Genomic DNA, 14,372 nt, shown 5'->3' with positions numbered 1-14,372 from the left:
ACTAACAAAATGCTAGGATTTATTCGTGGTCAGTATAGAGCAAATGTTTCAAACTCATTTAATTGGGGGGCTGCATTTACACAATTCCAATAATTTTAGGTCGGCAAAGTTGAACTTGAAAAGAAAATTAACTTCGTTCAACAATATATTTTTTAAGTTTCTATTTGCATATCAAGAGAAAGCTTTGCAACCTCAACGTAAAATGGCGCAACAATAACAGAACATAGATATCCCAACTCTTTAATATCAAGAAATCTGTTTTCAAACTCCTTTCTGAGTTCAGTAATTTTCCGAACGTATTTGCCAAAATTTAAACCTTTTTAAATTGTCTTTCATTCTTGCGCAGGTTGGAAGGTATACCAGTTCGCCTTGTAGTACGTGCGATTAAAATAATTTCAGCTTTGCTATAAACGCTTTTAATGAAGCGTACATATTTGTTATTAGCTGATTTTTTCCTTGATGTTTCAAATTCAGATCGTTTAAATCAGTGATGTCAAACTCATTCTGGTTTGTGGGCCGGATTGCAAACAAAAATTATCTTGCGGGCCAAGGCAAGTCAAAAGGGGAGGGAGAAGTCGGAAGGAAATAAAATTCAACAGTTGTTTGGACTTCAAGAAGATTCAAGAGCGTGTTACTTAAGTGTTAAAGAGTATATACACAACATATGCAAATATATTTTCAATTTTCCAAGCTAAACCTCACCCCAGCCAGATATTAATCGATGCTCTCGTTTTTCCTTCGCGGGCCGGATTCAAAGGCCTCGCGGACCGGATCCGGCCCGCGGGCCGTATGTTTGACATGTCTGGTTTAAATGTTCTGTAATATTTGGTAAAAATCCGACATCCCGACAATCCGACATTATTATTTTCATCCTTAAAATTCAAGAACGAAATAATTTGTGGTAAAATTGTACAGAATATTTTGCTAACTTTATTTATTTTTATTTTTTGTATTTATTTCACATTGTCGAAACGGGCAAGATTGGTTATAAGGAGGAAGGTTATATGGCACGACAACTAACAAACCGTCGTGTAATCACTCACTCAGATTCACTACGAAGTGTTGTCGAATTGTCGGTTATTTAGGCCTTGGGACCTTCAAAAATTCACCACATTTGTAACAGTTTGCAAAGCTGGTTCTCATTTGAAATATTTCACACAGAGTTTCGTGCTCGAGTTCAGTTCAGTTGTTTGGTGTAGGTCGTCTAGTGTTTGGAAAGACAGAATTACATCTGTCCTGAAAAAATGACGCGTGTTGTCCTTCACTTCACTTCGTGGCGTAATGTAGCTTCTTGTCCTTCGCACCATACTCGTTATCTGTTGTTTGGATTAGATACGATAACGATAACGAGACGTGGCGTGACATGATAACGCACCATGCACCTTTATGTCTAAGGTCCTCATCGGTGAGATAGATGCAGCCGATTAGTGATGGGTACTCGAAATCGGAACTACCCAGTTCCGATTCCGTGTTAGAAATCGGTTCTGATTACGGTTCCGTTTTCGAAATCGTTTCTGGTTTCGGATCCAATTCAGGATCCGATTCCGGTACTAATTCCAGATCCGATTCCGGAACCAATTATACGGTATTTTGCATCGGCACCCCTAAAAATGCATGGGCAGCGCACTCAGACTTTAAATAAATTATAATATAAATAATTACACGATAACATCCTGTGCAATATGTATATTTTTAACAATTTTAAAAATGACTGTAAATATAAAAAAGTAAGGTGTTTTGTTCTGTTAAGCTACATGGAGCGTTTTTGGAAATGACGAAAAAATATGTTACAGTGAGCAGAAAAATTTGGAATACTGGAACAAGAAGTAAACAATGAAATATACAACATGTCCATAGAAGTGATAGGCGGAGCGAACCTTCTGCAGTACTAAATCCCTAGATAATAGAAATTTTTTACCCATTTCCAGAGACAGGTTCCAAGAGCAAAATCTTAAAGATCTACGAAAATTTCGTTAGCGTTGCATGCTAGCGTTACACAGCACTTAAACTTTGCTACCCTTCCTGATACCTACAGTCACCTTTTAACAAAAGATTACAGATGGTTCAACAATTACGTAACGCAAACCTTGAACACTTTTTACCCTCTTCATCCCCATTGTAACAAAACGTAACGGTCTTTTGAGATAAAACTTGCTGAAACACCAAATTGTCTCACAAACATTGTTAAGAATGTTTTAGCGATCTTTAGAAGGCTTGCGATCTACCACAACAAGTTTATCTTAAACCAACACATCTCTACTCCGTTCCTTCATATCACTGTCGCAATGAAGCTAGGCTTTGCTCTTGATGACGGATCTTCATTAAGACTCTTACCTCTTTGTAAGACGGTCTCCATATCAACTTTCGGCTGCAGTTATGTATTGTGGAGCGGCTTCTCTTGGAAGCTCTAACCTTTCTCTAAACGAAATAAAATCTTTTAAATGCGAGATAGGTAACATATGACTTACAGAAAGTGCATTAAGATGTCCTCGCTCCGATGCGGTATTCATTATCTAAACAAGCCTTAGGATAACAATTGGCGGGTTTTACAATAATTCTTACAAATTATCTTATATACTATGCGAAACAGGAAAGCCATTATTTTTTATTCATGCACTATTAATCAAGAATTTTAGAAGCGTCTTATTTTATGTTACGTAATGCCCAAGTTAAACCCCAACCTCTCGCCCCCAACCCTCTTAGTTGCGCGAGGAAACTAAGAACATACCTAATGATCTTCGCCCGAGGGTAGTTCTGGGCATTTTTATGAACAAGTATGTTATGGTCATTTAGACCAAATAGCCAGTATTACACTTGTTGCCGACAGGGTCACTCCGTTAGAAGCGCACAACGCGTGGTGCGAGACAGAAGAGCTGCATCGGCATTTTGGGTGCAGCGGTTGATCGAGTTTCGCCGCCCAAGCCGGTGCCGCGGTTTTCGCGACGTCAACAATTTGGCTGCTACGATCAATCGCAGCCCAAAATGCTGATGCATCGTTGATCGAACGCACCACGAACCTTTACCACGGCTTTGCGACATCGGCAATTTGAGTGCCGTGTAACGACAAAATAAGCCAGCAACAGGTGGTGCGCGTAGGTTAAACATTGTTAAAAAGCCAGCTAAAATTTGGTATTTAAGATCGTAAATTTTAATCAATAAACCAGTATGTCTCAAAGTACCTTGGAGTGGAGGTTTCATAAATTAGTGCTCGAGTCGGCGTGAACTGCGCCTGTCTCGGTTTATCGGAAGTTTATCCGAAAGAAATTTCGCATAAACTACAACAATGGTGGATCATCCTTTGAGGAGGGCACAAATTTCAGTGCTTTTAGAAAGTCCATCGAAGCTTATTTCAACATGGGTCAGTCATGGAGATGTGCTTACACAGCAGAGCTAGCCGCAATCTTTTACGCGATCTTGCCATTAATGATAGCAGAGACCTCCAAGACCTACGGATCAGTACTTTATTTGTATAGATAGCCTTAGTGCTATTAAGGCACTGAGATCCCCAAAGACTGTCAGGATTTCTTTACCATAAAAAATCATTGAAATGCATTGAAATGGCTCAATGTTCGGAAAGGCGTTCAGAATTCCTTCAGAAATGAGGTACCTTCTCATTGTGCAATTCCCGGCAATAAGGGTTCCTTCTCGGTTTCTCCGCAAGTGTCCCTGCGGTCTTTTTCAGTGGGCTTTCTGTAGATCGTGTATTTATACACGATGATTGATGTCCTGATCCATGTCGAAGCATTTCGCCATGGATGCACATCTGCAGCGTATTAATCTGGCTCAGATGAAAGGGTGTGAATGCGGTGCTGGATTTCTGTGAAATGTTCTACGAACCCCTGCTTTCCAAATCCCCTAAAAAACCTATCTTTCTTGAAAGTTTCATGTAAATACGACGATCAGATCAAAGGTACACGCTTGAGAATCCGAAAAAAATTAAAACCCGATACAAAATGTATGACCCGGGTAGGCGGTCATACATATAAGGGGTATCAATCGAAAAAAATATTTAAAAAATGGTAAAAATAATTTTGAAATTTTTCTTTTTCTAGAAAATGTTGAAAAACATGTTTTTCTAGGCAAGTCTGTGCGCCTTTCTTATAAAAAGATATTAAGAAATAAAAGTGCAAAACTTACCCAGGTAGGCGGTCATTGACAATAGGGTTAAAAAGAATTCAAATGGATTTATTTTATCCTCCCTGTCCTTCCCCTGGATTCGATGAGCCCTTTCCCCTGGATCTGGATCAGAAATTTCTTCCCCTGGATGCCGATCGCCCCTGTGCTGGTTGTTTTGGGACTGGAGCATTGACGCTTTCCGTGCTCGTTGCGAGTACGTGACCTTCTTTTATGATATGTATCTCATTAACTCGCCTTTGTTTTTAAGCGTTACTTGTTCCACGCGGAGCATACCTCTGAGTGGCGAACAAGTTTTTTATTGACATTGCAAGGAAAGACCTCTTCTCTGGAATTATCAAATTACAATCTAATACTATTAGACCTTGTAACTCCGAAACAGTTACAAGGTGTAATAGTAACGCCTTGTTGATGTCGTTTCACGCTGATTAATTTAAGTTCCGCAAACGCTTATGTATATAATTCTTAAGTTTGCACTTTACACTTTTTCTGTCCTAATATTTTAATAGCATTGTGGTCAACATGCCGATCAAACATGTGATGTGCTGGTGTTTATTATTATAACAAAACGTGCAAAGTCAAACTGTTTCGTTTGAGCGGATGGTTTCGGTGACCCATTTAAACCAAACGTGTGTTTTCGTCATCGACACTACTTTGAGTATTAGCTTTTTATTATTGCCTTGAAATTAGACAATATAATTGCTTAAGTCTCTTTCCCTTCTTGGCTTTTAACGACCTTACAGGTCACGCCGGCCATTACTGGCTTACTAGACTTATTTTTACCACGTAGCCGGATAGTCAGTCCTTGCTACGGGTGGACGGTCCGGATGGGATTTGAACTCGGTCCTGCCGTGTGGACCGGCGCCGTTTATCACATGCACCACCCGGCCGACCCATAATTGCTTAAGTATGAAAGCTAAATAAATGTTTACCCTTAAACAGTTGTGCTAAATTCGATTGTTGCAACAAACTGTTGCTGTTTTTGTGTTTTATAATTTAAGGAATATGTTTAGTGGTGTAAACCATTAACTTCGTACTAGTGATGTGCGTTCCGGAATGAACGTGGTAGGTTCGTCCTTTTCTTAAAATGAACTATCACAACTGGGTTCAAAATTTTGAACCTGCTAGGTTCGCGGAACTGAGTTCGGAATTATTAGACTTGTTTCCAGCTACGTTAGAATATCGTGCCATCTGCCTTGAACCATATGCCGTCTGCTTCGAATCGCGTGCCATCACCTTCGAAAGTCTGCCAGTACGGTTGAATCGTGCGCCACTATGTTCGATAATTGCGATAATTGTCAAATTCGACAAGTGTATTATTAAGAAAAACCTGGTAGGTTTGCGGAACTAGGATAGAATAGTTGTATATTTTCGTTCCAATATCACACGAACACCATAAAACCTCAACCCCCTACCACCCATCCCCTTAAAAAAAACTTAGGGAGAGAGAATATTTTTCTCTTTTGTTAACCATGCATAATCCTAAAACAGAAACAATCGTCGTCATCAACGGTCGAAGGAGAAGAAGAAACATTCTACAATAGTAAAACATCCAACAAATTTCAATTTGCTATTGATAGGAAGCTCCTTTTTAGGTTTTTTTATAACTTTTATCTTTAGTTTATTTCACTTTTTGCAGCAAACCAAACAAAGCAATAATTTGAAAATGCACTTTTTACACGTACCAGAACAATGGACATTGAAACAAATCTAAAGTTAGTTTCGATTCTGAATATAGGTATAATGCAAAATTGACAGTATTCAAAATTGAAAGTAATTCTATAAATGCAATATTATTCTAACACTAGTCATTCTACAAAACTATACATTTTACAACGTTAAAACTTTAACAACGGTTCAACATTCTGTTTGTCTTCGTGATATACAACCTGAAGTTATTTTAGTAATTTAAAAAAGAATTTCGAAATTTTAAAAATAAGGCAAATTTTAAAAATGCTAAAAAAACAAAATTAATGCCTGAAATGGATCGGAATTACATTGAATCGTCTTAAATACATGTGTAATTAATAATAGCCATTGCCAATTAGTTCTAAAAACGATATTACATTGTTAGTTTTATTTAAAGATTCTCAGGTCTGATTTGAATTGCCATTACTTAAAGCGTAAAATCGTAATTTATAACTTATTAGTCACTTTTACTATAACATTCAATTATTAACAATAATTAAATATTGAGCGCCTTGTGGAGAATAATATCCATTTTACTTCCGATACATGATATCTTGAAAGTTTCTTATAAATGCAATACTTCAAATTAAGATCATTATAAAATAAGCCATTTATTTAACAAATCTGATTCCCTACAATGTTACAATAAACGTAAAGTTTTGTTATGCCATCTAATCAATTATTACGTCGTCGTCTTCAGTTCCTTCGTTGACATCTATAGATAACATATCTGCCATTTCAGAATTCATGTAGGACGGCGATATAGTCTGAGATTGTTCTATCTCTTTATTATGAGACATTGAAAATAACGAAGTATTCTTTACCATATGTCGCCACTTCATGCGACGATTTTGGAACCAAACCTTCACCTAAAATAAACGAAACCATATAATTATAAATCAAATGAAAATCAATAGAAACAAATACAATTTCAATGAAATAAAATGAAATAAATAATATTAAAAATCCATACATAACAATGAATTAAACTATGTATTGTAATATGTAGGGGAACGAAGAAATCCTTTAAATTTTATAAATAATCGTGTCTTTTATGTGAAATCAAAACAGTAAATAGGATTCAAAAGCAAGTAGATGTAATAGCAAATTGTAGCTATATTACTCCCCAAGTTCAATTAATTATTTTATGATTCTGTTTCTGGAATACTATTTTATATATATAAAATTATATCAATGACGCAATATGGCCTGGAAAATCTATACGAATAAAAAAAGTGTTATCAGCCTGGATATTTTAAAAACAGCAGCTAATACGCTATAACAGCTAATAGCTAATAATACATGAAAAAACTTTTAAAAAAACTAAAATAATATAATTCGCAGTATACGACAACCCGATCGCCCGGTCCTGATCAAATTTTAAACACATTGATTCGCATTGTGGGAGGGGGGGTTGGATTTTTACTCGGGCTCCGTACCCCAAGCAACGGGGCCCTAGGCGGTCATCTACTCCGTCCACCGTTAGATCCGCTACTGTGTGTAAAGCATATTAGCCACGGAGGCCCTTGGCAGCTCGGGGCCCCCTGCGGCCGCTTAGTACGCTTAGCATTAGAGGCACTGCTGGGCCCGGATACCACCAATATCACCGGTCCGCCCATACAATACGAATCGATACTGCCCGAATATTAGTTTAGATTTGTAAATCATACTTATTATTTTGTCTTCTCACATAAAAAACACTGTAATATTTAGAGCAACATTTTAGCTTGTTATTAGTTAAGAAAATGCTAAATAATAAATATAGGGATTACTTACAGAAATAATGTTTTAAAAATGTTAATGTTATTTACACTTTATTCAGCCTGTGAATCGTTATTAATGTTAGAAAAACAAATTTTTGAGAACTATCAATGTCAGTCAATCTTCTATTGACTTCTCCATTTTGCGCCTTCCTTACATTTTCCTTTCCACCCTAATGCCTTTAAATATTTTTTTTATTATAATTCCCAATTGGTGCTTTAATCTGTTACGTGTCTAAACCCATTGAGGGCAAGTTAACTGTATAATACTAAACGAAAAATAATGTATATTATTAAAATGAGTTCAAACAAAGCGGAGAAACAATTCATGCACTTTTTTATAAGTTTCCCTGACGATGGAAACAAATTCATTATTATAGATACTGGTTTGTTCGCTAAACGACGCCAGTTCCACACGACATGGCCGAGGAGCAAATCCCATCCGGACCTTCCACCGTAACAAAGGCTGACTATCCTTCTACGTGGTAAAAATTAGTAAGTCAGAAATGAACTTAGAGATCGCCAAGCCAAGGAGAGAGAAAGGGAGAGAGAGAGAGAAAGAGAGAGAGAGAGAGAGAGAGAGAGAGAGAGAGATAAATACAATCTCACCTCAAGTTCAATGTAGGTCTCAATTCAATATACTTGTTTCGAAAAGATTTTTTTTAATTCAGATAGAACGGCCTGGCCGTATTGATTCGAAAAGTTGTTATCATATTAAAACAAAATATTAAATGTTAATAATAATATTAATTAATAGTTATCATATTTAAACAAAACCATTTCTAATATAAATGTATCTATTTCAAAGTTATTTCTCTCTTCTTTCCCGCTACTGTCCACTGCCGAATACTCTCTAAAAATAATTCTCCACTCCCTTAGCCTTGTAATGTGCTAATTTAGCTTAAATTGGCCATGCAATAATCTTGAATCATGTGCTTATTGAGCAATACAATTTTAAATCAGTAGCATTGTCGGAGGCCGTAGTTAATGGGTAAAATTAAAAACACAATTCTTGGTAGTGCATTGTAGTACCTCAATAACAGGATGATAACGACCTACACGAGGATCAAACTATTGTTACCTGAGCATCATGCAGCCCCAGGGTAGCAGCGAGACGCTTTCTATCGGGCTTCGTGATGTATTTTTGTTCTTGAAATGTCTTTTCGAGTCCTTTCCGTTGCAAACTGCTAAACACTGCTCGTGACCATGATCTTTTACGACGTGAAATAATTGATTGAGTTCCTGACTTGTTAAACGCACCAGCTGCACCGTTGTTCGACCGTAAGCTGTTTAAATCCACAGATGGTGTTTTAAATACTGAACATTCGTTGAATTTATCAATCCGGGTAGGTACAGCTACATCACAAGCCCAAGATTCCACGTATCGAGTAGTTGTTGTGGTCTGTGGAAATGTGAAGGAGTCGATTGTTTGATGAGATATGATATCGCCGCCTGTAGCAAATATAAAATTTACGAAAAGATTTAAAATTTTGATTTGTACACTATTACTAACAAACAATAACCTCACTTATGTGTTTATTAATTAGAAGCAGTGAAGTGCTAATAGATTACGCTAATAAATAACTGTGAAGCGTGTGAGGGCTTCCATCTACAGATAGATGTTAATATCGTCGCCTAAAACCATTTCTATACTTCGATACTTACATCGTTATGGTCTTAATATTGTTCTTAATTTTGGTTTATAATTAATTATGAATGTAGAAATCTAGCATCATTCATAGTTTAAGTTATTTCATTTCCCTTCCCATTAAGTTATTTATGTTGTATCCCTATGTTGTATCAAAGCTCTTTTTTGGTTATGTGGCAAACAAACGCGCGCAGAAGAAAGTTTGTTAACCTGTTGCAACATGGTGTTACATGAACAACTCCTCACAGGCAATGCGCTGTTTACATGAACTCTCATAAACAGACGAGAATTAGGAGTCATCGACCAAACAAATATGATTATTATGTACAATTTGACATATTTGCCACCAAATGCAGTTTGTTATCATCAGATATTTGTTTGTTGTTTTTTTTCTCTCAGTTTTCTAAACACTATAATCAGATATGTCTGATTATTTAGACTTCAATAACAAACTAAACTCTTCAACATTTTGAGATCGCTGAGTCAAATGAAAGATAGCGTACTGAAAGTGAGAATAATCCAGTAGAATTATATCAATCGACACTAGAACTAGAAGGAGATAGCAATGCATAACACGAAAGTTGTCGAAAAGAGAAATGAAGCAACAGTTCTAAAACAGAGCAGTGGATCTTGTAAACAAAACAAACGATAATTTTAGAAAGGCTGCACTAGCTTCCAATGCGTGTTGTTTATTGGATATAATTAATTATGTTTCACAGCATTAACGAAACACAGTGACTAAAGATGATGAGTTAAAATACATCTACTATGCGTGTAGTATAAAACGATAAGATTAAAGTTGTAAAGCAAAATATGAAGTCAAACTGTTCAAACAAGACGCACAATAACGGAAAGCACATGTCGAAGTGTATTGATTTTATACACGAAAAAATATACATCATAAAATATTAGTTGCTGTACGTGAAAACAAGCATGCTACATTTTATAACCAATACACGGGTCGGTTTGGCTACCCGGCTATGCGTTAATCAATAAGTTACAGTTAGCCAAGTAGATAAGCCAGCAGGCAGGCCAAAACAACGGTTTGGGGGAGAAGCTTAAAAACAGAAAGTACCTTGCAGTATGGTCATTAGGTTGGAATCTAAATATTCACAATTGTACAAACAAACAGTAACTCATGTCGTAAACAGCATCCATTTCAAGGATGTAAGTTGTACACAAGTATCTGTGTACCATTGCGGGATAACAATTGATTTATTACTTTTGTTAAGCGTTCATTGCAAAGTTCGATGTTGATTGAAGTTGAATAGCCTGTTTCACATCGAAATAATGACTATTCAAAGTACATATAATATGGTTTATCAACCTGATAAAATGGAAAAGTTATGAAAATATATTCTCTTAATTTATTCTGGATCGTTACAATGGATTTCTGTTTTGTGATAATCAATTATTTTTGTCTTTGTTTTAATATAGGTATATCGAAAATCAGTATAATCACTTGTTTCATACGCGATACTTATGCTTCTAACCACTGTATCGTCAGGATGATGTTTACCAACATATGATTTTCAGTATTGATGTGTTAAATATGTTTACTAACAATTTCTCCAATATTTCTACTTTAGAATAACATATACGAATTTTGCGGAATAGTTTTTTTTCATCATTTTTGAATGAGTAATATATTCACTCAGCATAAAAATTAATTTGACGCGTTTCAGAAGTAACTGAATAACGTAATTCAAATTATATATTTATTTTGTATATTTGTTTCACAATGCACCTTTTAGTGAAAAACAAAAAAGTGAAAAACACGCAAAGGAAGAATCGATCCCAGGTAGAGTGCCGGCAGCACAAGTCTGCAAAACGTTCTAATGAATCTTGAGAGTTACAAAATTGACGTTTCGAAAAATTTGGCGCCCCGGTGGTGTATGTGCTAGCTGCGCCGTTCTCTACACGGCTGGAACGGGTGTCAAATCTCATCCGGCTATAATTAATGTTATTAACCTCAAAAGTTCTTTGTAAACCCTTTACGTACTGTAGATGTTTTATAATAAACCAATATTTTTACCAACTAGTCAACTAGTCAAACTTAAAAACGATTATCATGTGCATAATAGGATTGTCCAAATCATATCGATAGATAAGGATGAAATTTTCAAATGATCTTTCCTTACTTGCCTAAGTATTTTAAATCGGGTTTTTTTATCCAAATTTGGAATTGTATAAAGTTTTAAATCTCTTATTGGAAATAGGTATATAATATAGATCATAACGATGGATAGTTATAATTTTTTTCGATATAAATTTATTTCGATCACAATCTTAAAAGACATACCAACTGATACGATAAATGGGAAGGGAAAATCCATAGATAAATTGTTCATATTTAAAGTTAGTTTTGGGGCGGCGCGGTGCTGTATGTGATAAACGGCGCCGGTCCACAGGACCGGGTTTCAAATCCCATCCGGACAGTCCTTCCGCAGCAAGGACTGAATATCCTGCTACGTGGTAAAACAAGTCTTGATACGGCCAGGCCGTTCTAACCGAGCAAAAAACAAAATGAAGTAAAATTAACACTTTCCCATGTCTACCCGTATCCATTCCTTGTCATGTGCCGCGAATTCAATGCCAATGTTGCGATGAATTCAATGTTTGTAATCATTTTGCACCGTCGCGTACATGTCGCGTTCCTCAAATGTATACATGTAGAGCGGCTTTATGCTTGTTAAATGTTAAAAACAGAATGTACACAAAAAAGGGAAAACGCTTCAAGGGGGCCATATATGGTCCGATGAAAGCAAATAATAAATAACAAATATGCAAATCTTTAAACCAATTCAAATACACAACACAATAAGGTTGGTACATATACACAAATGTAAAGAATTAATTTTAAATCATATGTAGTAGCTCTTATTATACACATACCTAAATGTACACTTCCAATTCTCAGTGGTAGAGGTTTACATATTATTTTCGAAAATTTCTTGTCACTTTCATAAGAAGATCCGAATGGTACATCATTCACTGTTTCTCCACATTGCTCAACATTTTTTCTGCATTCCAGAGTGTCTGGTTCACACACACTATTAGCATATTTCGTTTTGCCCATGTCACTTTCACTAATCAAAAACTTTGAAAAGTTAGACAATAAATCATTGCCTTTATATTCTTCACAACATTCACATTTTCGCATCGGAAGATCACTGTCATTTTGTCTATCTTCTTCATGAGAGGGCTTCAGCAAAGTTTCACAACGTTTTATTTCGCGTTGTACAGTTGCCGGCATACTCAACAAACGATCGATGCCGAAAGTTAGTTTTTGAGTTGAAGATTCTTCTGCTTCCAATGATCCATCGCACACTGCTCGATATTCAATGCAGCCGTTTTCAAAACACCTATCACCTTGTACCATCTCGATGTTGGTATCCCACATGGTTTCAACTAACTAACAGTTATGTACGTTCACATCACTGCGTTGGCAACGGTTTACCATACGTAGCCGTATGGCGAGTGCTGGAAATTGAACTTTTCTTTTCGTCTTGATCGTTCCCAAGCAGTAGGCGGAGCCGAATTAAAAGTAAACAGTGCGATGATTACGTGCTTACGATTATTAGTTGGCATACAGAATAAGTATTACAATTTTTCAATGAATTTACTATATGAAATTTTTGCACTATGTATTTTGTTTATATTATATTGTTGTTTACTGTCACAGGTATATATTTGTATGATTTATTTTCTTTTTCCTTTTAGTGACACACTTTTTTAAATATGCGTAGGGATAAATGATAAACTTCTTTAACAGCTTTAAGGATAATGAAAAGCAATACTTTTCAAAATCTCATGACATCATGAAAGCTATTTATAAGTTATTAATGCTTCATCCGATCACAACTGATCGTACATTAGATAATAAAACAGAATAAGTATGATTGGGCAAACAAAACAGATTTCCACGTATTAGCTTGATGTAACAGCTTAACACAAAATATGTAAAATATGCAAAGCAAAATATGAATCAAGAAATCAATACTACAACTTCTCTTTAGATAATACACAACCAATCAGCATTGTAAAAAATGTAGCAAGAATTAATTCTTTATAACATGGATAGTACGATTCGAACAGAGCTTTTTATTATCTTGCTTTATGTATCATCAGCATTTCCTTCGCTGATGTTATTCGTAATCTTGATAAAAACGAAAATTAATAAAATAGGGATCGGATTACAAAATCATATTCTTTCTATTCTTTTGTTCTTCCATAAATTCTTGATCGAGCAGAGAACTTGACCACGTTAAACATTAAACTCGAACTAAGATTGGATTTGTTAACAATTTTTTTTGCAGTTTAGCTAGCTTAAAATCTTTGATCATACGACCATATAATAAAATAATTGGCTATCATCTTTTCCTGTTTTGGCTTCGAAATTTTTGAGATAGATTCTTTGTTTAGGTTTTTTATATAAAAGTTTCTCGCTTTTATCTATTGGACTTAAAGAACATAGGGCCGTTTTCTGTAAAATGTGTACCCTCAAAGTTCAGTTCATATTCTCCACAGTTCATATCCTCCACAAATCTCTTAGCATGATGGGACGAAGCCGATTCCAAGTACAAATTCGCTTAAACATTGCGGAAATATACTACTCATCTTAAATGTTCGAATTACAATTTAATCTTTTGCAGGTACTTCTTCACCAACGAATGGGGGTTTTTTAACTAACGATAAGAACGATTGTGGAAGAGTGAGTTCTTTCCCCCTCTTCTTCATTTTCAAGTTATGCTGTCAGTTTATTTTACCAGTATATTCCATCAGTATATTTTTACCGCCTCATCGGCCGCACCTGAACGTCACAAATTCCTTATTTGTCCAAATTGACAAATTGACAAGTGACAAATTGTTATTTGTCCATATTCTGATTTGTAAATCTTCTTCATTTCGGTTTTAGCTTATAGTAAGAATTTGTATGTTTTTATATCTGATGAAAGAAGCCTGACAGTCAAAGAAATACAATTCTTCCCTTGTTAGCTGGATTTGTAGCAAGAATATGTAGAAAAATCTATACCGGTGTCCAGGTTACATTGCATACGGAGAGTGGTGTATCCTTGGTATCAGTTAATATATGAGAAATAGTTATATTGACGCCTCAAAAGATACAGAAGGACGATGAG

At 35.7% G+C, this 14,372-nt stretch overlaps 1 protein-coding gene across 1 annotated transcript; it reads right to left on the bottom strand.

The window, feature by feature from the left end:
* Positions 1-5,654: 5,654 nt before the first annotated feature.
* On the bottom strand, positions 5,655-13,511 carry LOC125760494 (uncharacterized). The gene is made up of 3 exons (XM_049420657.1): positions 12,127-13,511; positions 8,665-9,035; positions 5,655-6,692 (listed from the first exon to the last, which is right to left on the bottom strand). Exons 1-3 carry the CDS (start codon positions 12,632-12,634, stop codon positions 6,495-6,497), a joined length of 1,077 nt encoding a protein of 358 aa, XP_049276614.1. The 5' UTR covers positions 12,635-13,511; the 3' UTR covers positions 5,655-6,494.
* Positions 13,512-14,372: the final 861 nt, after the last annotated feature.

The sequence above is a fragment of the Anopheles funestus genome, chromosome 2RL (assembly GCF_943734845.2).
Source record: "Anopheles funestus chromosome 2RL, idAnoFuneDA-416_04, whole genome shotgun sequence".
Taxonomy (NCBI): Eukaryota; Metazoa; Arthropoda; class Insecta; order Diptera; family Culicidae; genus Anopheles; species Anopheles funestus.
Note: the sequence above shows the minus strand (reverse complement) of the source record. Positions and strands in the feature narration are given on the sequence as shown.